Genomic DNA, 24,491 nt, shown 5'->3' on the forward strand with positions numbered 1-24,491 from the left:
TCCCCCCGGGTAGTCCCGCCCCCTAAGCTTCCCGGCCAATCAGCAGCACGAGTATGGTCGATCACTTTCTCTCCCCCACAGGTGACCGCGGGGAGGCCGACCGCCGGCCAGATGTGGTGCGGAAGGACCAGGGCCTTGCTCCGGATGTCGGGGTTATGGCCGACAGGGGTGCTCGGGAGGAGACCGCTAAACTGCAGTGCTGCGTCACTGGCGGGAAGCAACTCCCCCCGGTGTTGGAATTGCGGCGGCCTAGGGGGCCCCTTGCGAGGGGACCGGTTCTTCTGCCCTCAGTGCCGCGCGCTGCAGCCACCCGACCCCACGCGAGACTACTTCAGCCTCATGGACTGGTACGGGAGGCCGTTTCGGGAAATGCGTCTGGGCGTGCGAGATGGAGGGCGGGTCAGGCTAAGGGAGGAGAAGGCGGGACCAGTTACTTGGGTGGGCGGAGCCCTAGAGAACAGGGGCTGGGGGTGGGGCCTGGGAGAAGGTGGGTGGGATGTGTCGGGAGAGGAAATCGAGGGGCCGGACTGAGCGGCGACGCTTTGGGGGATGAAGACGAGAGTGGAGCGTGGACTGGTGGGGCGAGGAGTGTGATTAGGGGAAATTGAGGTTTGGAGCCTGCAATGGAGGGAGACTTGAGGGGCGGGATCTGAGAGAAGGAAGTTCAGAGGTGAGGCCTGAGGGAAGGGTGCTTGCGCGGCCCTTGGAGGATGGAGACTTAAGGAATAGGTTCAGAACTTTTAAAGTTGGGTTGAGACTTTTAAGAAAGAAATACTGAGGTGTTATCCAAAATAAGAGAGTAAGAGCAAAGAAAAACTTAATGCTGTGGGCAGAGTCTAAGGGAAAAGTGAGAATTGGAAGGTCTGAGAAATAGATGTTTTTTTTGTTTACCTCCGAAGGTCGAGGAGCTTGGAGAGGTGGTGAAGTTTGGGCGAAGCTAAACTGATGAGATAGGGCACGCTCTGGGAATAGAAAGCGAAGAGGATTCGATTAAGATAAAGTGAGAGGTAGAGATGAAGGGACCTGGGCCTTAGAAAAATAGAGTGGGATTCAGGAATGCCTCTTCCCCTTAACTCTGGGCTCTGGCCCCACCAGTCACTGAGCACTTATGAAGGGCTGCAGTAACACTACTCTTTACGTTGTTCAAGCATGCCAGTCTTGTTCCCACTTCAAGGCCTTTGCATGTTCCCTGTGCCTGAATGACTCTTTCCTGTGATCTTCGATTACTCCTCATCATCAGTCAGGTCTCAGCTCAAATGTCATCTCTTTGTCCACCACATCTACCATTCTCTGATCCTATTCTCTTTTCCTTTGCAGTACCTACCACTTTTTGAAATAGCTCTGTCTGTATGTTTATTGCGTCATCCCCCATGAGAACAGGAACCAGGCCCATACTATACAAATCTATAAACATTTGATGCATGAATTTCATCTCCTGATTTCCTTCCAGCAACCGCTCCTTCAGAGTTGACACTGCGAAGCTCCAGCATAGGTACCAGCAACTACAGCGTCTTATCCACCCAGATTTCTTCAGCCAGAGGTCTCAGGTAGCCTATTGGCCACCCATAATCACACCCAAACACGTGTGTACCCTGGGTGGGTGGCAGTGTCCTTATGGTTATGTGATTGTCAGGGACAGAGCCGGACAACCAGCTTCACCCTGAGGCAGCCTGACCCCACCATCCAGACCCTGGACCTGTCTTACACTCAGAGCTTTTACCTGATTTCCCAGCAGAATTAGAACCCATCACTTGAAAATAAAAACAGCTTATCCCATACCAGTTCTCCTTTGACCACTTCCTTATGTGCTTGCCCATCAGTATTTTATGAAACAGTTTGTGAATGTAAGATGACCTATTTGCGTGGTAATATGACTGTCTTCATTTCCACTTACAGACTGAAAAGGATTTCTCAGAGAAGCATTCGACCCTTGTTAATGATGCCTATGAGACCCTTCTGGCTCCCCTGAGCAGGGGACTATACCTTGTAAGGTGATTTTCCGACCCGTCTATCATGACAGCCTGGTCCCATTGCTCTGTAGGACAGCTACTCCCCTGTGTTCAACAGAAGAGTGCTTGAGACCTGAGCTAATCTAGGGACCCAACGATAATTAACCTCAAAGATACTATTACATGAGTATAGTTTTCTCTGTGTATCTCTGTAAATCTTACTTGCCCAATTGCCTTTTTTTTTTTTTTTTTTTACCATTTTCTATAAATTTCAAGGATTAGATGGTGCTGGCTTTTAGGGAAGAGTAATTTTTGTTTTGTTTTGTTTTTTTGTGGGGGAGAATTGAGCACCTTAGAATTTTAGGATTTAATAGAATTTTTACAAATACCTAATTCAACCTCCTTCCACTTTTTTCCCAAGTGGAAGAATGACTCCCCCAGGGTCACATAGTTCCAGGTAGCAGGGAGTGATCCCATCCCAGCACTCCTATCTCAGTCTAACTTTCCAGCACCCTACCCTCACACTTTCACTGTTGGGACAGTTCAAGTTTTCCCTGTGAGTGGCATTCTGTTCTGAACGGTGAGGAGGATATATGGTGAGGAGGTTTTATGACTCTGGCCATAGTTCCTTGAACTAAACTTATTTTCCCTGCTTTATGCCCCAATAGCTAAAGCTCTGTGGAGTAGAGATTCCCGAAGGGACAGATTATGAAGTGGACAGTCAATTCCTCATGGAAATAATGGAAATCAATGAAAAACTTGCAGAAGCTCAAGGTGAAACTGCCATGAAAGAGATGGAATCTATTGTCAGAGGTAAAAGATAAAATACCACCGAATGCATTTTATTGCTGTTTTGAGTACATGTAGGGGTTAAGTGAAAAATGGTTATAAAGAGTACATATTGGCCTTCATAATGACTCAGGGAATTTTTTTTTTCTTGATTACGCTGAAACCCATTTTGTCTAGAGGTTAGACTTGCAAAATTCCTAATTCTCTGGAAGGCAGGCTTAAACCAAAAATGTAATAGTATTTTGCAGATTGCTGTGCTCCTTCCCACCCATGACATCATTTGGATAATAATATTATCTCTGACAAGAAAAATAGACCTCAGAAGTTCATGGGAATGCCCAAGGTCACACAGCAGATATAGCAGAGCAAAGATTGAAACCTTGATCTTATGATCCCATATTGCTTTACTTTCCACTTTATTCCATAGTGTATCAGTCAGGGTTCTCCAGAGAAACAGAATCAGTAGTGTATGTGTATGTGGAGAGAGAGAGAAAAATTTATTTTAAGGAATGGCTCATGTTATTATGAGAGGTAGCAGGTTCAAAATATGTAGATAGACTAGCAGGCTGGAAACTCAGGCAGGACTTCTATGTTAGTCATGAGGCAGAATCCCCTCCTCAGGAAACCTCAGTTTTTGCTTACTACCTTCAACTGATTGGATGAGGCCCACCCATGTTATGGAAGATAATCTCCTTAAAGTCAACTGACTGTAAATGTTAATCACATTTACAGAATACCTTCACAGCAACGTCTAGACTAGTGTTTGTCCAAACAATTGGGCACCACAGCCTAAACAAGATGGCACATAAAATTAACCATGCCATGTAGAAAAGGCTCCAGGTTTCTCATTCAAATTGTATGCAGATATGAACTTTCACAAATGTTATGGCATGCTTACTGTATCAGGCACTGTGCAGGACACTGAGGATACAGCAATGAACAAGAAAGACATGGCCTGGGCCTTCTTGGAGTTTATATATTCCAACTCAGTGTGTCCCAAATGGAAGTCATGAGCGTCTCTCTTCTGCTCCTCTGCTGATGTTCCCTTTCTAAGTGAATGACGCTCTGCGGTTGCACAAGTCCAAAACACTGAGGAGGTGTCCTTAACAACTTATTCTTCCTTACCCCCATAGACAGTCCATCACCAAGTCTTGAAAAGCTGACCTTCTAAATGTGTCTCAGATCCATCTATCCATTTTCACTGCCACCTCCCTGTCCCAAGCTACCATCCTCTCTCACCCGGACAACTGGAGTAACTCCACACTGGTCCGTCTCTACCTTCAATCTGATATATTCCTACACTGTCACATGTGTGAATTTTTTGAAACCGAAATCTAATCACATCACCCTTGGCCTTGCTTAAAAACTTCAAGTGGCTCCCCGCCCCGCGCCTCAGGTTAAAGAGACCTGCATGACTTGGCCTCTGCTTCCTCCCATTTGCTCCTTCCACTCCAGCCACACAGGCTGCTTCCAGTTCTTCATCTGTACCTTGTACCTCCCTACCCAGGGCATTTGCGCATGCTGTTGCTCCTGCCCGAAACCCTCTTCTCCTCTACCCCATCTATTTAACTCTTCCTCCTTCAGATCTGGGGGCAATCATCACTTCCTCAAAGAATCCGCAGAGGACCTCTCTGTCTCTACCTTTTGGTCGTGGGTACTCCTCCTTTGTAGGCCTAATCACTGGTCTATGTGAGATTACTGGACCAATATCAGTCTCCCCTACTAGACCAGAAGTTCTACAGAGGCAGAAATTGTGTCTGCTTTTTGCTTCCCTCACATCCTTAGCACATGCAATAGTACTTGGAGTATAATAGGGACTCAGTAAGTATTTGTCAAGTGAGTGAATAAATAACAAACAAAGAAGTTAAAAGCAGTAAAATAGAAGTTGTGGTGGGGGAGCTGTCAGCTAGGGGTGTACCAGCAACATTAGGGTTGGGAAAAGAGAAACTCAGGATTTTTAGTCAGAAGGCCCAGCTGCACGGCTTTGGAAGGCAGAGGTTCATGAAGCTCTGGGTGAGGTGGACTTGGGTTCAGTCCCAACACTGCCACTGACTTTGTGTGTGACCTTCAGTAAAGTGACTTCACCCCTCTGAGCTTCAGTTTCCTCATCTGTAAAATGGAGATAATATTAGTACTGGTTGTTGCAACAATTAAGTTAAAGCATGTAAAACACTTGACACAGTGCCTGGCCCATGGTAAGTTCCCAGTCAATGGTGGGGGTTATTTCTAGCTCTATAGTTAACATCTGGTTTTGAGCAGGTCACTGACCTTCATTTAGAGTAATTCCTAAATTTCCTTTTACCTGCTAAGGCCCAGGTAATGTGAACGTTCAAGCGCATGAGCTAGATAGTTTTGGGGTCAGGACTTCAGAGGCTCCAGACTCCTAATCCAGTGTTCTTTTGTCAACACCACATTGCCACCTGAGAAGCGAGTTTCCAACCACTGGACCAGAAGTCAGATGACTTGGGGTCTGCTCTTAGCTCCTCCACTCACCAACCATGTGACCATATACGTTCTCCCAGTACCTGTCATTGCTTACCATGGGGATATAATGTATTTGAAAGTGCTTTGAAAGCAGGCACCATATAAATGATTGATACTGTTTGTATCTGGAAAAGGCACTTATGATACAATTTTCTAATGAGCAAACAATAAAAATGTGAGGTAGCTGCTCCTTTACTTCATCTGGCATCTCCTCTCTTAAGGTACAATATGATCGAAATGTTTCATTTTCCTGAGAGGCTGTATAATTTGCTAGTAGTTGCCTGGCACACTCTAATGCCCTGCTGATAGGCAAGTCCCGCTTGTTAATTTTCTCCTAGCTGAAATCTGGAAGACTCAGAGTGCTTGGTGGAGATAATCTAAGGAACTTCCTTGTCTTTTTTTTTTAATGCTTCTATAGCCATTTTATGAGCTTTGGTGGTTGCCCCTCAGACCTTTCATGGATAGAAAAACAGTGTAACTAGGATCAGCCAGAGCTGCACTAAACAGGAGCTGCCGTCATGGAACTGTAGAGACAGAGGTTATGAGGCCTTACCCTTGAATCCAAACTCCCTGCTATGTTGTGTTCACAACAACAAGATGACAAAGCGTTGTCTTCATATTATGAGTCTATTTAAATAGAAAAATTAAGATAATGTTTTTCTTTTTCAGCTAAACAGAAAGAATTGACTGACAATGTGAGCAGAGCTTTTGAAAGAGGTACTTCCTTCATTTCTTGACTTTATATGGAAAGAAACTGTAAGCACTGAGGTATAACCATCCATTCAATAAGTAGCTATTATATGCCCATCCTATGATGGGTACATGGGAGCTATAAAATATAGCTGAGTCTACATTTCTGCCTTCAAGGATTCAAAGTCTTGCTAGAGAAACAAGGGGTGTGCCAAAACCAGTGATATGCCCATTGAAGATTAGATGAGAGAAAGTGCTCCCATTCCCCTTTAGCAAGTAGAAGATAAGGTGAGGGATGTGGGCTGAAGCCAACACAGGCAGACTCTGAGGGCAAGGCTGCACAGTCAACATTTGGCAAAGCCCGCACACCCCTTTCTTCTGCAAAGCCCAGGAGGAGAATCCCATGGCCGAGCTGTGCCCAGATTGCAAATAGGGCGTGTTCATCCGTGTCCTCACTCCTCCTGGCTCTCAGGCTAAAGAGACTAGATCTATTTCTAGCTATTTTTAAGCAAGAACAGCCTTTCTTTCCATCCCTGACTTGTGCCACTCCTTAAATAAGAGATTAATAGCCCTTTGGCTTAGGGATCGTTTGACTACAGAAAGGAGAACACAACTCATACTAGCCCAGATAAAAGGAGGTCAGCTCTAAGGAATCAGGGCTGTCTCTCAGAATCCAAAGTCCCTGAGATGAGTATAGTATTGTGTGATAAGAGCTTTTCTAGAACAAGACCTGGGAACCAGAAAGCAGTCTGGAACCAAGACTGTGGTCCTGAACTTGGTGGCCTAGCTGGCCACTCCATCCTTCTCCCCACTGCTAAACACCGGTTCCGTCTGCTTTCTTATTGGTGTACAGTGCTGCAAACTGGCCTTCCCCACTGGATGACTCCTCAGTCCTCCTTGGTCTATTACCTCATAAGAGCAGGGCCTTTTATCTGACTAGAGTCTTCTAGATCCAATCTAGATTCCTGGGAGGGGGGATTTGATTGCCCCAGTTTGAGTCAGATGTCCACTCCAGTCCGATCACTGAGGGCCAAGGAGATAAGCTTGCACAGTGTACTGCCTACTTTGCAGGGACTGTAGGAGTTTATTCTGAGAAGCAGGCAGAAGGTGGGGGGGAGGGAGAGGTGTCTCTAAAAAGATGGGGAGGAATATAGATTAATAGCAGAAAAGACAGGAACCTGGCCCAACGTATCTGCCTGAAATCCATGTCCCCAGCCTACTGGTTAAGGTGGTCAGATTATGTTCCACCAAGGCCCACCCCCAGTTCCTGTTATACCTTTGTGGGCTTTTATTTTTTTAATTATAAAATACAATTTCTTAAAGAATGAATAGTACATAAGTACAATTGGAAGAATAACAACAGAAGAAACACCCATGTCCCCACCACCCAGGTTAAGAAATAGAAAAAAGGTGCTCAACGTCACTAATCATTAGGGAAATGAAAATCAAAACCACAGCGAGATACCACCTCACACCTATAAAGATGGGTGCTATTAAAAAAAAAAGAAAATAGCAAATGTGGGCAAGGTTGTGGAGAAGTTGGGACCTTTGTGCACTGCTGGTGGGAATGTAAAATAGTGCACCCATTATGGAAAACAGTATGGCAGTTCCTCAAAAAATTAAAAATAGAATTACGGTGCAATCCAGCAATTCCACTTCTGGGTGTACACCTAAAGAATTGACAGCAGGAACTCAGAGAGATGCACTGTCACAGATAAACAAAGCCAGATACTAGTTAACGTGGTAAGGACAGATTTGAATCAGTAATAACTATGGCGATAGGGAAAAGAGTCCAGCGTGAACTGAACTCAATTTCGATTTGTACAGAGGTAACTGGGCATTTTAAAGGGAGAATGAGGGAGTAGGGCGGGGGTGCGCAGGGGCTCAGTAGAATTGGGGAAGTGAAATATTACAAAAAGCGGGAAGAAGGAGTTGGTCCTATGAAACCCATCTGGGTTTGTTAATTGGCCCTTATGGAAGTTAGGCTCCCACCCTCCCACAGAGCCTGGAGACAGGGGCCCTATCATCAGGTGTTGACTGGAACGAACAGCAAGAAAGAGACAGAAGAGACCTTCTTTCCTCTGAACGACATAAGTCCATTTCTCACTCAGTCGTCTTTTGTTTATGAAGGACTAGCTGAGCCATCTGTTGAGGCCTGATAGTAGAGGATATTTGGGGGATGACATGAGCAAATGTGCATTTAATGAGGAGCATCTCTATGGAAACGAAAAGGAAAACAAAGGTCAATGGCTGGAGCCGACTATAACCCCAGTTTCTGAGTCCAGAGGGCAGCCACCTGAGAAGACACTGACCGCTTAAGCGTCTTTAGGTGTTGGCATGAGGACAGCAGAGGCAATCTGATGCATCTCCTGGCTTGTAGTTTGAATGTTTGTGGTGATGGCAGAGACATCAGCATCACGGTCATGGTTATTCTGCAGAGCACAGCGTGGAAGGTGCGCGCTTTCTGAGTGGCCCGTGTACCAGCAGCTCCAGGCACAAAGGTTGCCTGTGATTTGTTGTGATGAGTTCTTTGAAGTTTCCATCAAGTCCTCCAGCTTCAGCTTGCAGGACTTTTCCAGATCCTGGAGGAAAGGGGCAGCTATAAGACAGCCTGAGTCCCACTGAGGATCTGGGCAGTCAGGTTTTAGTTCTTAGTGACAGTAAGTCAGGAGGGAGGGAGGAACATTGGAAACATTGGTTTGGAAAGTTGTAGCCAGATGTTGAAAGAAACTAGAAGAATTGAGGATTTGCTGAGGGCCGACAAAATGTGTAAGGATCCAGTTCAGTTTACAAGTAGATAATAAAACCTCAAAGACAATGAACAGGACGGGATTCTGATAATTCGCAAGGTTGTGTTATTCTTTTCCACTGAAACATAAAATTTCTCTCCACAGTCACCCCCTCTTTTTAATCAAAGATAAAGTAGCATTGTTCTTGTTTACGAAATAAATTTAGTTTCATGAAATTTGGCCTGATTATTTATTAAGTGCAGCAAGAATGGTAACTGACCATAAAGGCCTTTTTAAGTTTTCCTAATGGAACTTTTTACAGGCATAACTGGTTTTATTGCGCTTTGCAGATACTGCATATTTTACAAATTGAAGGTTTGTAGCACTCCTGTCTTGTCAGATGATGGTTAGCATTTTTCAGCAATAAAATATTTTTAATTAAGGTATGTACATTGTTTCTTTAGACATAATGCTATTGTGCACTTAATAGACTATAGTATAGTATCAATATTTATACGCACTGGGAAACCAAAAAATTTGTGTGACTTGCTTTATTTCAACAGTCACTTTGTTGCAATGGTCTGGAACCCAGCCCCCAGTATCTCTGAGGTCTGCCTGTATGAGGGATCTCAGATTAGACTTGAAAAACCTCTCTGCTAGGAAGTCAAGCCAAGATTTCTCCATCAGAATTCTTCACCTGCATTACCTATAGATTCAGGTGAATTCCTCTCTTCCCAACGTCCCCCAAATATTCTAAGATTCATGGGCCTGCCGAGTGCCCTTAATCACCTGTAAGGCTGGGAACCCTGTAAACCAGGTGCCAAGCCAGTTTTTGCAACAGGGCTTTGAAAGCATTATCTCTATAAAATCAACCTTATTTCCCTAAAATTGATGACTTTATGCATCATTTTCAAATATGACATTCCCGTCAAAGCCTTATTCTTAATTATGTCCTATCACAAAGAGGACAGATTCTTACTGAAGCTATGCAAATAACTATATTGCCGTGAAAACAAGAATACTCAATAATAGTTTCTAACTTTTTGAGGGATCAGGCAGGGAGAAGATGATGTTTTAATTTTGTTTACAAAAGTGTATAATTTACTAGATTGTTAATGAGTCATAGATAGCTTAAGAGAAAAGGAAAGGGGATTTCCTCATATCTAGAAAATAGAACATTTAAAAGCCAGCAGTAGTTTGAACAAAAAATATAAAAAATTATAATCAACTTATCAGTTTACTCAATCCTATGTAGTTAATTTTGTTCTGCTTGATCTTGGGTTAGCAGTTTCATGAACCCATCGGCCTTTTCATTAGCGTTTTGGAAATCCTGACTTAGTCAACTGGTTTGAACTCAGTAATGTAAGCAAGGCCATCAGAAGCCTGTACCACAGAGTACCTCGTACAGTACCTGTTTATTGATCACAAGTACTCTGGCTTACAGCTGGTTGCAAAAGCTTTTAGGAAAGCATCAGAGTAAGGTAACAACCATCCGTGGATAGCAAAAGACTTAAAATGACCATAGTTAAAGATCTGATGAGAGGTTATTATAAAAACACAACTGAAAAGGAAATCTGGTTGTTTCTGTGACATATCACATTTTCAAATAATAACTGGGCGATAACATCTTACCAGGATATATCGTGGATAATGAGGGCATTGACAAATTCTAAGAACTTTATACAATTTCTGAAATAATAACATTTAACCCATATAAAAATAACCTAGGGAAGGTTAAGTATCTTTTCTTTGACACTGCTTCCATTGTAATTTAATATATCAAATAAACCTACTCAATTTAACATCTCTCTTTTTACAAGGTGAGAGAACAAATCCTTTGAGGTTTTCCAGGGGACCTCTCAGAAACTTCAAAGTCAGTTCAAAGTCAAGAAGACTTTATTTAGAATTTGGTTTGGGGAAGTTGTCAAAAATGTTAAATGGTTTGAATATTTAATTAAACAGGATCATAGATCATTGTGAAACAACACTTAGTTATCAAACTGAAGTAATAATGAAAGATTTCGGGGACTTTCCTGGTGGAGCAGTGGTTGGGAATCCGCCTGCCATTGCAGGGGACACGGGTTCGTGCCCTGGTCCGGGAAGATCCCACGTGCTGCGGAGCAGCTAAGCCCGTGAGCCACAACTACTGAAGCCAGCATGCCTAGAGCCCCCGCACCGCAATGGAGAGTAGCCCCTGCTCACCGCAACTAGAGAAAGCGCACGGCAACGAAGACCCAATGCAGCCAAAACTTTAAAAAATTAAAAAAATAAAATTTCGAAGGGAAATATGAGGTAACATGGGAAAAAAAAACCCTTAGCTCTTTTGACAGTGAGGAGGCTCGATTCTCTTACATAATCGGGGACATGATAAAGACAACATGAAGCACAAGAAATTATTTTGGTAAGACAGAATATGTTTCCTAGGCGGATTACTCAAAAGGTAAAGAAAAACCTTTGACAATCTTTTATTAACAGCAGACCAGTAATCCAAGAAACTTTGTCATTTTGACAGAGAGAAAACCACTCTGGTTTTGTATTAGTACACTATCGATACTAAAGTTCAGTTTTTTAAAAACACTTTATGTATAAATCCACTTAATCTTAGCCAGCTTTGACCTTACAACATAAAATTCCTTTTCCACAAACCTTCTACAGCTTTCTACATTCATGCAGGTTTTGTCTTATTCTTTCCCTCTTTCACGGTCTACTTTAGAACAAAATTACTCTTTTTACCCTTAACAAAAACACATTTACATTCTTTACATGCTTTTCATGTAAAAACACATCCTACTTTTCTCCCATACTTTGTGTACAAAGTTGTTTTTCTTCACTCTTATCATTTCCAGTAGTTTTATTTTCATATACCAATTATAAATTTTAACCATTAGTACTTTATTTTACGGAGAAAACTAGGAGGTAGAAATTATGAGCTATTACATACCAGTATTCTGTAGCAGATTAGGAAGTTTTATGAATATACCACTTCATAATCTCTAGAGGCATATGCTTTTTTAAAAAATATTTATTTTTTTATTTATTTAGACTGCACCGGGTCTTAGTTGCAGCACGTGGCATCTTAGTTGCAGCAGGCGGGCTTCTTAGTTGCGGCATGCAGACTTATTTGCAGCATTCGGACTTCCTAGTTGCAGCACTCAGCATTCTTGGTTGCAGCATGCAGACTCTTAGTTGTGGCATGCATGCAGGATCTAGTTCCCTGACCAGGGATCGAACCTGGGCCCCCAGCATTGAGAGCATGGAGTCTTACCCACTGGACCACCAGGGAAGTCCCTAGAGGCATATGCTTTTTATAATACAATTTTTTTTAATGTGGCAAGACGAACATGTTTAAAAATAGACCCAAATATCTTTGTTCTCTCTGTACCATATAAAATAAGAAGCCGAAAGTATATAAATTTATGCTTAATACTGAATGTTTCAGCACTTTTTCTTATTTAGAAATTATTTAGATATTTAATGAATATCTATTATTTAACTTAGAATTAGCCCAAAGATTTTGGAAATGATTTTTAAACAATATATAAGACACAATTATCATTGAAATGAAGTTTGTCAGAATGATTTAATTTGAATAATATCAAATTTATCATTTTTATCATCTTAAACATCTAGTAAATGTTAGCTTATTTGACCAGTAAATGTAAGTAGAATAAAAAAGTATGCTTGCGTTATATTTAATGTTAACAACTCTGAAGACATATCCATTTTATTAAACCAAGAACATCACACTAGTTTTGTTTACCAAAGATTTACCCAAATTACATGAAATTGAAAACATTTGAGTTGGTTCTTATATTTCTGGAAGTTTTAGGAAGATTTAATTTATGTAAGTACTCATTTCTCTCTAAGCAAATTAGGATACAGTTCCTTCAAAGGATTTTATAAATTAATTTCATAATACCATCAGAAGCTAGGGAAATATATGTTTATGTATATGTGTAGATACGTAAATATACAGACAGATGCAAATAGATCTTACAGTTTTCATTAAAAAATTCTGCCATAAGTCAGGCACAAATAAGATAATATAAAACTCACTTTATGTGAGGTGATGGATGTTAAGTAAACTTTTTGTGGTAATCATTTTGCAATATGTACACATATCAAATCATATTATATACCTAAAACTGATATGACTTTATGTCAATTATATCTCAGTAAAACTGGGAAATTAAAAAAATTTAAACTCTCTAGTTTATATGGGTAGTTCTCATTTTTGCTCTGTTTTATATATTTATCTGAATTGAGTTTCTGGCAGATGGAGCAAATTTTAAAGGTTGCCTGCTCAATGTGAGTTGTAGAGGTTTTTTTAAGGTTTTTTTGGTTTGGTTGTTTGTTTTTTTGTTTTGGGTTTTTTTTTTTTTTTGCCCTGATATATAATCTTATGGAGTCTGTGGGCTAAATATCTGTTTCCAGTTAGCTTTTTTTTTCTTTTCAGCTTCAGTTGGTTGCTTTTGGAGGTACCTGAGTCCCTTGCAAGCCCCTGATGGGGACAGGAGGCCCAAAAGTCCAGTGCTTGTAAGGAGTTGGGGGGCGGGAGTGGGAAGGGAAAGGTCTGGTAGGATGGACAGAGGGACTGAGGAGGTAGGGGCTTGAAGGGGGACATATCAAAGGATGCGAGGGAGCGGAAGGGAAGATGGGAGGTGGTGAGAGGAGGGAGGAGGAGGCAAGAGGTCTTAAAGGAGCCAGTGTGGGGAATCTTAAGTTTCCCAAAGAAGCCAGAGAAGTTCCAGTTTTTCCTAAGTACAGGTAGACCACGGAGATACTGCGGGTTTGGTTCCAGACCACCACAAGAAAGTGAATATTGCAATAAAACAAGTCACATGCATTTTTTTTTATTTCCCTGCATATCAAAGTTATGTTGACACTAATTGTAGTCTGTTAAGTGTGCAGTAGCATTATGTCTAATAAAACCAATTAATTAAAAAATACTTTATTGCTAAAAATTGCTAACCATCCTCTGAGCCTTCAGTGAGTCATAATCTTTTAGCCATGGCAACATCAAAGATCACTGATCACAGATCACTAGAACAAATATAATAATAATGAAAAAGTTTGAAAAATTGGGAGAATTACCAAAGTCTGACACAGGGACACGAAGTGAGCAAATGCTGTTGGGAAAATGTTATACATAGACTTGCTCGACGCAGGGTTGCCACAAACTTTCAATTTGTAAAAAACGCAGTATCTGCAAAGCATGATAAAACAAGATCTGCCTATAAAGTCACAGCAGCAAGAAAAGAGGTAGACCAAGCACCATGGTGGCATGCAGTCAGTAGAAGTTCAAGAAGGAGGTTTCAGAGGGCTGACAAGTTCCCATGGGAGGAGCAGGGTCAAATAGAACACAGAGGCCTCTCAAGGAGCCAGGAAAAAGAAAATGTCCAGCCCGGGAGTCAATCCCCACTCAAAACGAGGAGCCAGAAAGAATTCCAGCCTGGAGCTACCTTTCAAAAGAAGGCTGGGACTCTATCCTTCTGAGAGGATACTCAGAATCGTGAGAATCCAAATCTGTCCTCACCGTGCTTCAACAGAGGTGTGTCTGCAGAATTTGAGCAGGAGTCAGACTCACCCCAGGTTCCCAAATGAGCAGGTGGGCTGGAGAGGAGACCAAGGTCTCTATTCTCACTGAAAGGTCCAACCGTCATGTCTGAGGGCCTGATGGTGTTTCCAATCTAGATCCAAGTCACAGCACCAGATTACTGTCAAAGATAAACAAAGCCAGACGTTAGTTAAAGTGCTAAGGACGGGTTCTAATCAGTAATAACCATTGCAGTAGGGGAATAGTCCAGCATGAACTGAACTCAGCTTCGATGTGTGACTGGGCATTTTAAAGGTAGAATGAGGAAGTGGGGTGGGGGTGGGCAGCGCACAGGACCAAGGAAGTGAAAATTTACAAAAAGTGGGAAGCAGGAGTTGGACCATTTGAAACCCATCTGGGTTTGCTAACGGGCACTTCTTGAAGTTAGGTTCCTACCCTCCCACAGACCCTGGGAGACGGGCCCTAGCTTCAGGTGTAAACTGTGATAAATTCTTTTGGCAGCCCTGTGTTCTCAGGCAGGCATTTTAAGGTGGGGCTGGAATCATCCTAGGGATGCCGCCTTTGAGCTGTAAGTAACTATGTTATTGTTTGTTCAAGTCCCTATAGGCCAAGGTGGAGGGCTAGTCAAGAAGAGGGCTCAGAGGAGCCTGGCTAGAGTTTGGTGAAGGAGATAATTTTTGTCAGCACCAACGTTCATATAATTTTTCATAATAGCTAACAGGTGAAAGCAACCTAACTGTCCATCAACTGATGAATGGATAAACAAAATGTGGTCTATCCATACAAGGGAATATTATACAGCCATTAAAAGGAAGGAAATTCTGATGCATGCTACAACATGGATGAACCTTGAGGATATTATGCTAAGTGAAGTAAGCTAGTCACAAAAAGATAAACACTGTATGATTTCACTTACATGAGGTCCCTAGAGCAGTCAAATTCATAGAGACAGAAAGTAGAATGGTGGTTGCCAGGGACCAAAGGGAATGGGGAATAGCAAGTTATTGTTTCATACGTAGAGTTTCAGTTTTGTGAATGTACTTAATGTCACTGAGTTCTACACTTAAAAATGGTCACAATGGTAAATTTATGTCATGTATATTTTATCATAATTAAAAGACTATTTATAAATACAAAAAAATAATCAAATGAAATAAAGAAATAAACATGACCACTGCCTTCAAGCCCCTGGTAGGCCCTTTGTAATTGCATTCCCCTTCCCTGGTAGCAACTAGTCTCCTGAATTTTTGTACTAACCATTCCCTTGCTTTTCTTGGTAGTTTTAACCATATATGAATATAACGGTGTATTATTTTATTACACATAAATCTAAGTCAGGGTTTCTCAACCTTGGCACTACCAACATTTTGGGCCAGATAATTCTTTGTTGTGGGGGGCTGTCCTGTACACCGTAGGCTGTTTGGCAGCACCTCTGGCCTCTGCCCACTAGATGTCAATGCCACCTCCCCAGGATGACAACCAAAAAACATCTCCAGACATTGCCAAACATCCCCACAGGCGAGAAATCACCCACAGTCAAGAACCACGGGTCTAAGGGCATCTTTCCAGAACCTGCGAGCCTCCTGGGGGCAGCTCTGTATCGCAGCACCTGGCACAGAGGAAGCACCAGGTGCTTCCACATCCTCGTCAGGGTTAGACCACCGTGTATGATAGGGGAAAACTCTTAAAACACAACTTAGTTATTGGGTATTGTCCTGAAGAAGAAGCAGCTTCTCATTTAAAGTCTGAATCCTGTGAAGAAGCATGCTTTTGCTCCCTTTGGTTAAGCCCTTTATCCCCTGAACAATCCAGATGTTTTCTCTTTCTCAAATCTACTGAGTAATTGATCAGCCTTCCAGAGCCTGGGGCTCAGCTTTGATCCGGCTGCCTTGGATAATAGAGTGATTTTATTCTTGCTTGAAATGAAGCCTCGCATTAATGTCTCTCTTTATTTCAGATGATTTTGAAAAAGCCAAGGAACTTTTAACAAAGATGAGATACTTTTCAAACGTTGAAGAAAAGATTAAGTTAAAGAAGATTCCCCTCTAATGGTTGCTAATTTTAAAGTTTTAAAAATAAAGTTCTTATCTATTTCTTTTCTGGACTCTGCTGATTCAGAGTAGAGGTGTTTCAACCGCTTTGACCATCTTTCTTCTCTTTCTTTCTTTTGTTTTGGCTATGTTGGGTCTTGTTGCTGTGCGCGGGCTTTCTCTAGTTGCGGTGAGCCGGGCCTACTCTTCGTTGGCGGTGCGCGGGCTTCTCATTGTCGTGGCTTCTCTTGTTGCGGAGCACGGGCTCTAGGCACGCAGGCTCAGTAGTTGTGGCTTGCGGGCTGTAGAGCTCAGGCTCAGTAGTTGTGGCACACAGGCTTAATTGCTCCGCGGCATGCGGGATCTTCCTGGGCCAGGGCTCAAACTCGTGTCCCTTGCATTGGCAGGCAGATTCTTAACCACTGCGCCACCAGGGAAGCCCGCTTTGACCATCTTAATTAAACCTGTGGCTCAAGCATTAGTGGGCTGCAAAGCTTGTCATGTCAGCAGAAGAACAGCCCAGCCAGGGTTTGAGTGGTCGGTTCTTCATGGGATACTTGATATACCATGTTCCTCATCTAGGCCTGTGGATGAGGAGGTGGAAGTAAGGCCAACTCGAGGCCCTCGAGGGGAGGGGAGTTTTTCTGCAAAGGGCCAGTAGTAGATATTTTAGACTTAGTGGGCCATACCGCCTCTGTTGCAAATAAACTCTGCCCTTGTAGCACATTATTTACTAAACAGGCAGTAGGCTAGATTTGACATGGGTTTGCCACCCTCTGCTGTAGAACCACATCTTCCTTCCAATGGCATGACGTTCACAAATAGATAGTCAGTCTTGTTAGTGTGTCCTTCAAGGAATGGTTTGGCAACCGTGCAAAGCTGCCTAAGGGTCTCTTTGGTCTACACTTAAATACATAAATGCATTTTATCTACATGAAACATAGATAATATTATCAAGAATTAGTCTGGGAACTTCCCTGGTGGTCCAGTGGTTAAGAATCCACCTGCCAATGCAGGGGACACGGGTTCGATCCCTGGTCGGGGAACTAAGATCCCACAAGCCGCGGGGCAACTAAGCCCGCGTGCCGCAATGAAAGGTCCCGCGTACCTGCAACTAAGACCCGATGGCAGCCAAAAATAAAAGTTAGTTTTTAAAAGTTAGTAACTGTTTTAAAAAAAAATGAATTAGTCTGGTATTAAACACTAACCACATGTTCAGCTCCACCTTGATGAAGTGGAGCGTTTTAAATTTATTCCTGAACAGCTGCTCTCCTGTCACCGGAAGCAGCTTCCCTTCCCTTTTTGGATTTTTGGAAATTCAGTTTAAGTTCTTGATTCATTTCCAGAAGAAAAAAAAAATTTTTTAAGTCTCTGGATCAAGGAAGATTAAAATAGAAAATTCGGATGAAAAATTCTGAGAAACAGCATTCAAATTCTTAGAGAGAATTGCTTGTTTATAAGTGAAAAAATTCAGGGTTCTGAACCAAGGTTTAAGTACTACTCCTAGAGCTTTGCATCCTCCCTTGTCATTGTCTAAGAATTTATATCTTGTGAATCCTGATCCAGTTATACTCAGTTAACATTTCAGGATTTATGGATCTTCTGAAGGCTAATGAACCACAGCAGCTGTCTGGCTTAATGGTACTGGGGAATATCAGTACAATCTCCAGCCCCCTCACAATTTACAAGAAGAATGAGTTTCTTGTCTGAACACACACAGGGAGTCCTTTAAGTAAATAATTACAAAGCAAGCAAATGTCCTGATTAGTTTGGGTGCTTCTGAAAAGAAGGAGAAAATGAAAGGAGTGTTTGAAATATGCCTGTAGACAATCTTCCATCCTTTGGAACAAAGATCAAAACCGAAACAATCTGACCACAAAAAGAAATCAGATAAACAAATTTGCTTCAAACAATGTCTTTGGAGGAACTTCAAAGAAACTTTCCCTTACCTGTTGCCATCAGCTGGAAAGGCCACTGGACCTCCCAGCAAACCATTTCTTTTTTTTTTTCTTTTTTTTTGGCCGCACAGCACGGCATGTGAGATCTTAGTTGATAGACCAGGGATCGAATCCATGCCCCCTGCATTGGAAGCACGCACGGAATCTTAACCACTGGACCGCCAAGGAAGTCCTGAGCAAACATTTCTGATTGGGGGAATAAATTTAAAAGACTTTATTTCTGAGACATGGCTTCTGAGTCAGTGGAATTACTTATTTTTCCCCTCTCTTCCAAATTCTTTCCCTTTTAGTCTAAACTCCAAGTTTAGGTGGACTTCTAAATCCAGGAACCCTTTCAAGTGTTCCCTGACAAAGCCCTATGGGAGGGATGCTTCTAGACCTCTGAAAGGTTAGCAGCCCTATTTGGGTTAAAGTTTCTGACTGAGTGAAGGAAATTAAGCACCCACCTCCTAACCCCACATCATTCTTAATATGGCATCAGAACAAGTCAGAAGTTTTGACTAATTTGTGACTGCTCCAGTGTCAAATAGGCCTGGTGTTATGGACTGAATGTGTCCCCCCCAAAATTCGTATGTTGAATCCCTAACCTCCTGTGTGGCTGTATTTGGAGATGGTGCCTCTAGGGAAGTAATTAAGGATAAATGAGGTTGTAAGGGTGAAGCCCTGGTTTTATAGATTAGTGTCCTTATAAGAAAAACACCCTTGCTCAGTCTTCCCACACTCATGCACCAGGGAAAGGCCCTTTGAGAAAGCCAGGGAGACGCCTACCATCTACAGACCAGGAAGACTCCTCAACGGATAGTGAAACTGACCCTGACAGCACCTTGATGTTGGACTTCCAGCCTCCAGACTGTGAGAAAATTAATTTCTGTCGTTTAAGACACCCAATCTGTGATACTTTGTTACGGCAGCCTGAGCAGACTAATACACCTGGGGTTTTTTGTTTATTTGTTTGTTTAATTTATTTATTTTATTTTTGGTTGCATTGGGTTTTTGTTGCTGCATGCGGGCTTTTCTCTGGTTGCAGTGAGCGGGGGCTACTCTTCGTTGTGGTGCGCGGGCTTCTCATTGCAGTGGCTTCTCGTTGCGGAGCACGGGCTCTAGGTGTGTGGGCTTCAGTAGTTGTGGCACGTGGGCTTCAGTAGTTGTGGCACGCGGGCTTCAGTAGTTGTGGCACGCGGGCTTCAGTAGTTGTGGCACGCAGGCTCCATAGTTGTGGCGCACGGGCTTAGTTGCTCCGCGGCATGTGGGATATTCCTGGACCAGGGCTCGAACCTGTGTCCCCTGCATTGGCAGGCGGATTCTTAACCACTGCACCACCAGGGAAGCCCCTACACCTGGTTTTGAATTACAGCTGTGCCACTAATTTGCTGTAAGTCCATGATTGTGCTAAGCTTCATTTCCTCATCTTTAAAATGGTGATAATAATAATAGTACCACACTCACAGGGTCATTGTGAAGATTAAATGGAATAAATTATGCAAATTGTTTAGCCCAGTGCATGGCACTAAGCACTCAAATGTGATTTTTTAAATGGTAATGACTACTTTTGTTTTTATTTTGGCAACAAAGTCATGCCTTTCACTGCAGAGTAAATATTCTCCTTTCAACAAAGGTTCAAGCACCTACTTTGTGTAACAGAATGCTCTAACCTGAGAGAGTAACACAGAACAGTGAGATGCTTCCTGTCTATTTGGGGAGAAGACTTTTACACCAATAACCAAAACAATGATAAAAGTTCCCATTTGCTGTGCACTAACTGTGTGCCAGGCACTATGGGCAGTACTTTGCATGATTCCATCAAATTAAACCCAATTCCACCCATTTTACAGATGAAGAAACAAGCTCCCAGAAGGTAAGAGAGTCAAGAGCAGGGATTCAAACCCAGGCCTGTCTGCAAAGCCTCTGCTCTTAGGGAGTCTGAACCGGCCAAGATTAAGTACCAGCCAAGGGACTAAACAATCTTTACAAGAGGGGCCATTTACCAGGGCCTGCTCCATGCCAAGCCAAAGCAGTATTTGATCCAAGTCTCTGTTTCCAAAGTTTGCACATACAGCTTCACTGGGCACAGGGAAAGATCACTCCCAGGTGTGGTAACCAGGGAAGAAGTCTTCAGGGAAGAGGGGAAGTGGCATCCAGACAAGCAGAGAGAGACTGTGTCACGTGTCCCCAAGACCACCCCCAGTTTCAACGACTCGAGGGGAGAACCCACAGGACTCGGGACATAGTCCTACTCATGGCTATGAATTATTACAGCAAAAGGATACAAAGTTAAATCAACAAAGAGAAAAGGCACATGGGGTGAAGTCTGACGGAAACCAGGCACAAGCTTCCAAGGCTCCTTTCCCTAGTGCAATCACAGAGAACACACTTAATTCCCCGGCAACAAGTTGTGACAACACGTGTGAAAATGCTGTCTGCAAGGGAAGCTTGTTAGAAACTCAGTACCCAGAGTTTTTCTTTGGTGCTGGTCACATAAGCACTTTGTCTAGCATGTGCCAAAATTCCAGACTCCAAGAAAGAAAACAGGTATTCAGCATAAATTACATTGTTTGTACAAACAATTTAGGCAGAGTGAGCCACTCTTATCAGTTCTGGAAATAGGGAAACCCTCCCCAAATCCAAGTTCCCAGACACTAGCCAAGGGCCAACCTTGTAAGCAGGACTTTATAAGGATGTGCAATATTGGGGCTGCTGGGTTAACTCTTTTCTGCACAGAAGTCAAGGGGCGGTCCTGTCACAGTTGAGGGAATTATATAACAAGTAATCTATAATCAGAGAGGAAAGCACCTCCATTGCAAAAGGGCTTTTTCCTGTCTCCGTGGCCTCCACCAGGCAAAGAGAAAGATGCTGCTGAGTGGACAAAGCAGTCATGCCACGTAGTGTGCTCAGCAGCAAGTGACAAATAGCTGCAGCAGACTCAGACCTAAAGCTTTGCTTTGACAAAGAATTCCTTTGGTTCTGTCACTTTTGATAACATGTTGGATATATCAGATGTGGCCAGATGAAAAAATAAAGAGAAGACACCATTTTTTCCTTTCTAGGTATCAGTGTTGGGAGGCAAGAGAGACTCAGCAGAGTTCAGAGGGGTGAGGGCTCCAGGGAGGAAACACACACGGGTGACAGTGGCGGAAGTGGCTGCTATCAGAGAGGGGTGAGGTCTTTGAAGAATTGCGAGCACACGCCCCATCTCAAAGCTGGGGAGGAGGCAGGAGATGCTACTCAACCCTGGTAATTGCTGCCATGGCGAGATTCAGACGTGGTGTTGACAATCTCTGGATTGTTTCAAGAGAAGCTGGAACTGGGATTTTAATAGGAAATTTCCCTGGGGCTGCCCATGGAAACACCAAGCAAGAAAGAGCTAAGTCAGCTGGGGAAAGGAGAGAGGTGAGAAAGGGCTGCAGAGGAAGTAATATGAGAGCAGTAGGGTAAAAAATGAGACAGTTCACCCAGTGAACCAAGGAAGGAAGAATTTCGGTTACAAATTATATTTGTGATACTGCAGATTTCAGAGAATCAGACAGAATTGGTTTTTGTATCTGGTAGTTCCTCTTACTCACTGTATGACCTTGAGCAGTTAAGTTCTCTAGGTTTCATTTTTCTCATCTGTAAGACAAGGATAACCATAGCACCAACCTCAATCATGATGAAGTAGAGATATGACATCAGGAGGGAAGAGAATATAAAACAATGCACACAAAGTGCTCAGCACAAGGCCTGGCACTACACTCAGCAAATATTAGTGGGAAGCATAGAATGAGATGGGGGCAGAGAGGAGGGGTCCCTAACCTTGACCAGTGAGCTAAATCTTGAAGGATTAGAGGCATTTGCATTTTCAAGTAGGTTAGCAGGAGAAATGGCATGCATGCAAGTAAAGAAGAATCTTACTGCAACAGGGTGAGGGTGGGAGTGGGGAAGGGGTAGAGATGCTATTGAGAAGGAGGCAGCCAGAGCAGGAGGAGCAGTGTAGACATTGGAGTAAAGGAGACCCATCTGGGGACTTCGGTAGAGTTGAGAGCTGATGTTTCCTGAACAAAGGCAGCATTATGGTAAGGGGACAGTAAGTGGACAGATTCAACAGCATTCTAGGAGATGGGACCATTAGGACTTGACTGCTAATAGGGCTATGATGAGGGCTGAGTTAAGGGGACTCAAGTGTCTGGTGTGAGCACTGGGGGGATGGAGAGGCCTTGGCCCAGGAAGAGGGGCTGCAGCTTGCGGTGGGGGGGCGCTGAGCTCCACTTGGACAGGTTGTATTTGTGACCTTGGAACTTCCTGTAGATGTTCGATAGACAACTGGACGATGGCTTGCAGCTGAGGAAGACTGTCTGGGCAGGAGACACAGATCTGGTGGGTGGGCATTTAATAAGCATGTTACACTCCGCTTCTCACTGAATCCTCAAATGGGCCCTTTCAGGCAAGAACTATCATCCCCATTTCATGGATGGAGAAACTAAGGCTTTGAAGAGCAGAGTAGCTCTTCCAACTTCACATAGTAATAGTTTGGGGGAAAATCAAACTCGGGTCGCTAACTTCAGAAAATGGTCAGCTGGTACACAGTGTAGGTTTGGGAAGATGAAAAAGTTCTGAAGGTGGATGGTGGTGATGGTTGCACAACACGAATGTGCTTAATGCCACTGAATTGTGCACTTAAAATTGTACACTTAAAAAGGGTCAAAAGGGGGGGCTTCCCTGGTGGCGCAGTGGTTGAGAATCTGCCTGCCAATGCAGGGGACACGGGTTCGAGCCCTGGTCTGGGAAGATCCCACATGCCGCGGAGCAACTAGGCCCGTGAGCCACAACTACTGAGCTGGCGCGTCTGGAGCCTGTGCTCCACAACAAGAGAGGCCACGATGGTGAGAGGCCTGCGCACCGCGATGAAGAGTGGCCCCCGCTTGCCACAACTAGAGAAAGCCCTTGCACAGAAACGAAGACCCAACACAGCCAAAAATTAATATAAAAATAAATTAATTAATAAGAAATTGACATTTAAAAAAAAAAAGGGTCAAAAGGGTAAATTTTATGTTATATATATTTTACCACAATAAAAAAAAAAGAAAGAAGGAAAATGTGGTCCTGACCACCAATTATATTGCAAGTGTTGGCTGAGGAGCCATCATTTCTCTCTATGCTGTTTTTATAATGTTTGCTTTCATCCCTATGATAATATTTTCTATTTTGTCTGGCTTCCTTAGTTTCAAATTCTCAGAGGAGAGGAAACCTCACTATAACACCTATGAATCTCTTAGTCACAAGAGTTACCAAATTCCCTAGGAAATTTGGTATATATTAGGTATACATACATATATTAGAAAAAAATAGCACATACCAGTAACAAGCAAGGTAGTTTGTAACACACATTGACCTAAGCCAACTCGGTCATGCATAACTATAGGGTTCCTTTCAGTAAGTGTCAGAAACCACCAAGACTATGAGATAGGTGAGGTTGGCTATTCCCGCACTACCTTTCTACTGGGTTTGTTTTTTTAAAAAGTTGCATTGAGATATATATACCATGAAGCTCACCCATGCAAAGTGTATGTACAATTCAGTGGGTTTTAGCCTATTTACAGAGCTGTGCAACCATCACCAGGATCTAATTTTATTTTTTTTAATTTATTTACTTATTTATTTACTTTTGCCTACACTGGGTCTTTGTTGCTGTGCGTGGGCTTTCTCTAGTTGCAGCAGGCGGGGGCTACTCTTCGCTGCGGTGTGCTGGCTTCTCATTGCAGTGGCTTCTCTTGTTGTGGAGCACGGGCTCTAGGTGTGAGGGCTTCAGTAGTTGTGGCATGTGGGCTCAGTAGTTGTGGCTCACGGGCTCTAGAGCGCAGGCTCAGTAGTTGTGGCACATGGGCTTAGTTGCTCCTCGGCATGTGGGATCTTCCCAGACCAGGGCTCAAACCCGTGTCCCCTGCATTGGCAGGCGGATTCTTAACCACTGTGCCACCAGGGAAGTCCAGGATCTAATTTTAGAACATTTTTGTCATCTCAAAAAGGAATTTATACCTTTCCCAACCCACCTCCCCTTCCCCTCCCCACCGCCTGCCCTAGGCAAATAATAATCTATATATTTGCCTAGTCTGGACATTTCACATAATGGATAAATGGTCTTTTGTGACTGACTTCTTTCACTTAGCATAAATGTACACGTTTTTGTGTGGGCATATATTTTATTTTTCTTGAGCATATGCCTAGGAGTGGAATTTTATATGGTAACCCTGTGTTTAATCTGTTGAGGAACTGCCAAACTGTTTTCCAAAGTGGTTGTACCATTTACAATCTCACCAGCAGTGTATGAAGGT

At 43.1% G+C, this 24,491-nt stretch overlaps 1 protein-coding gene across 3 annotated transcripts; it reads left to right on the top strand.

Annotated features, from left to right (window-relative positions):
* Positions 1-22: 22 nt before the first annotated feature.
* HSCB (HscB mitochondrial iron-sulfur cluster cochaperone) lies at positions 23-16,293 on the top strand. Of its 3 annotated transcripts, XM_082416369.1 has the most exons (6): positions 28-347; positions 1,451-1,547; positions 1,897-1,986; positions 2,618-2,762; positions 5,892-5,939; positions 16,156-16,293. In XM_082416369.1, the coding sequence occupies exons 1-6, from the start codon at positions 112-114 to the stop codon at positions 16,245-16,247; spliced, it is 708 nt and encodes a 235-aa protein (XP_082272495.1). In that variant the 5' UTR covers positions 28-111; the 3' UTR covers positions 16,248-16,293. The 3 variants fall into 3 exon arrangements, with proteins under 3 accessions (XP_082272493.1, XP_082272494.1, XP_082272495.1); XM_082416367.1 differs by lacking the exon at positions 1,897-1,986 and having other exon boundaries at positions 23-347; XM_082416368.1 differs by lacking the exons at positions 5,892-5,939; positions 16,156-16,293 and having other exon boundaries at positions 25-347; positions 1,897-1,991; positions 2,618-2,756.
* The last annotated feature ends 8,198 nt before the right edge of the window (positions 16,294-24,491 follow it).

Source organism: Balaenoptera physalus, assembly GCF_965194825.1.
Source record: "Balaenoptera physalus genome assembly, chromosome: 12".
Classification (NCBI taxonomy): Eukaryota; Metazoa; Chordata; class Mammalia; order Artiodactyla; family Balaenopteridae; genus Balaenoptera; species Balaenoptera physalus.

Excerpts from the sequence above, each read along its gene's own strand:
- HSCB (XM_082416369.1), top strand. The coding sequence starts at position 112 with ATGTGGTGCGGAAGGACCAGGGCCTTGCTCCGGATGTCGGGGTTATGG. Across the intron at positions 348-1,450 it reads TACTTCAGCCTCATGGACTG|CAACCGCTCCTTCAGAGTTG; the intron begins GTACGGGAGGCC and ends ATTTCCTTCCAG. Across the intron at positions 1,987-2,617 it reads TGAGCAGGGGACTATACCTT|CTAAAGCTCTGTGGAGTAGA; the intron begins GTAAGGTGATTT and ends ATGCCCCAATAG.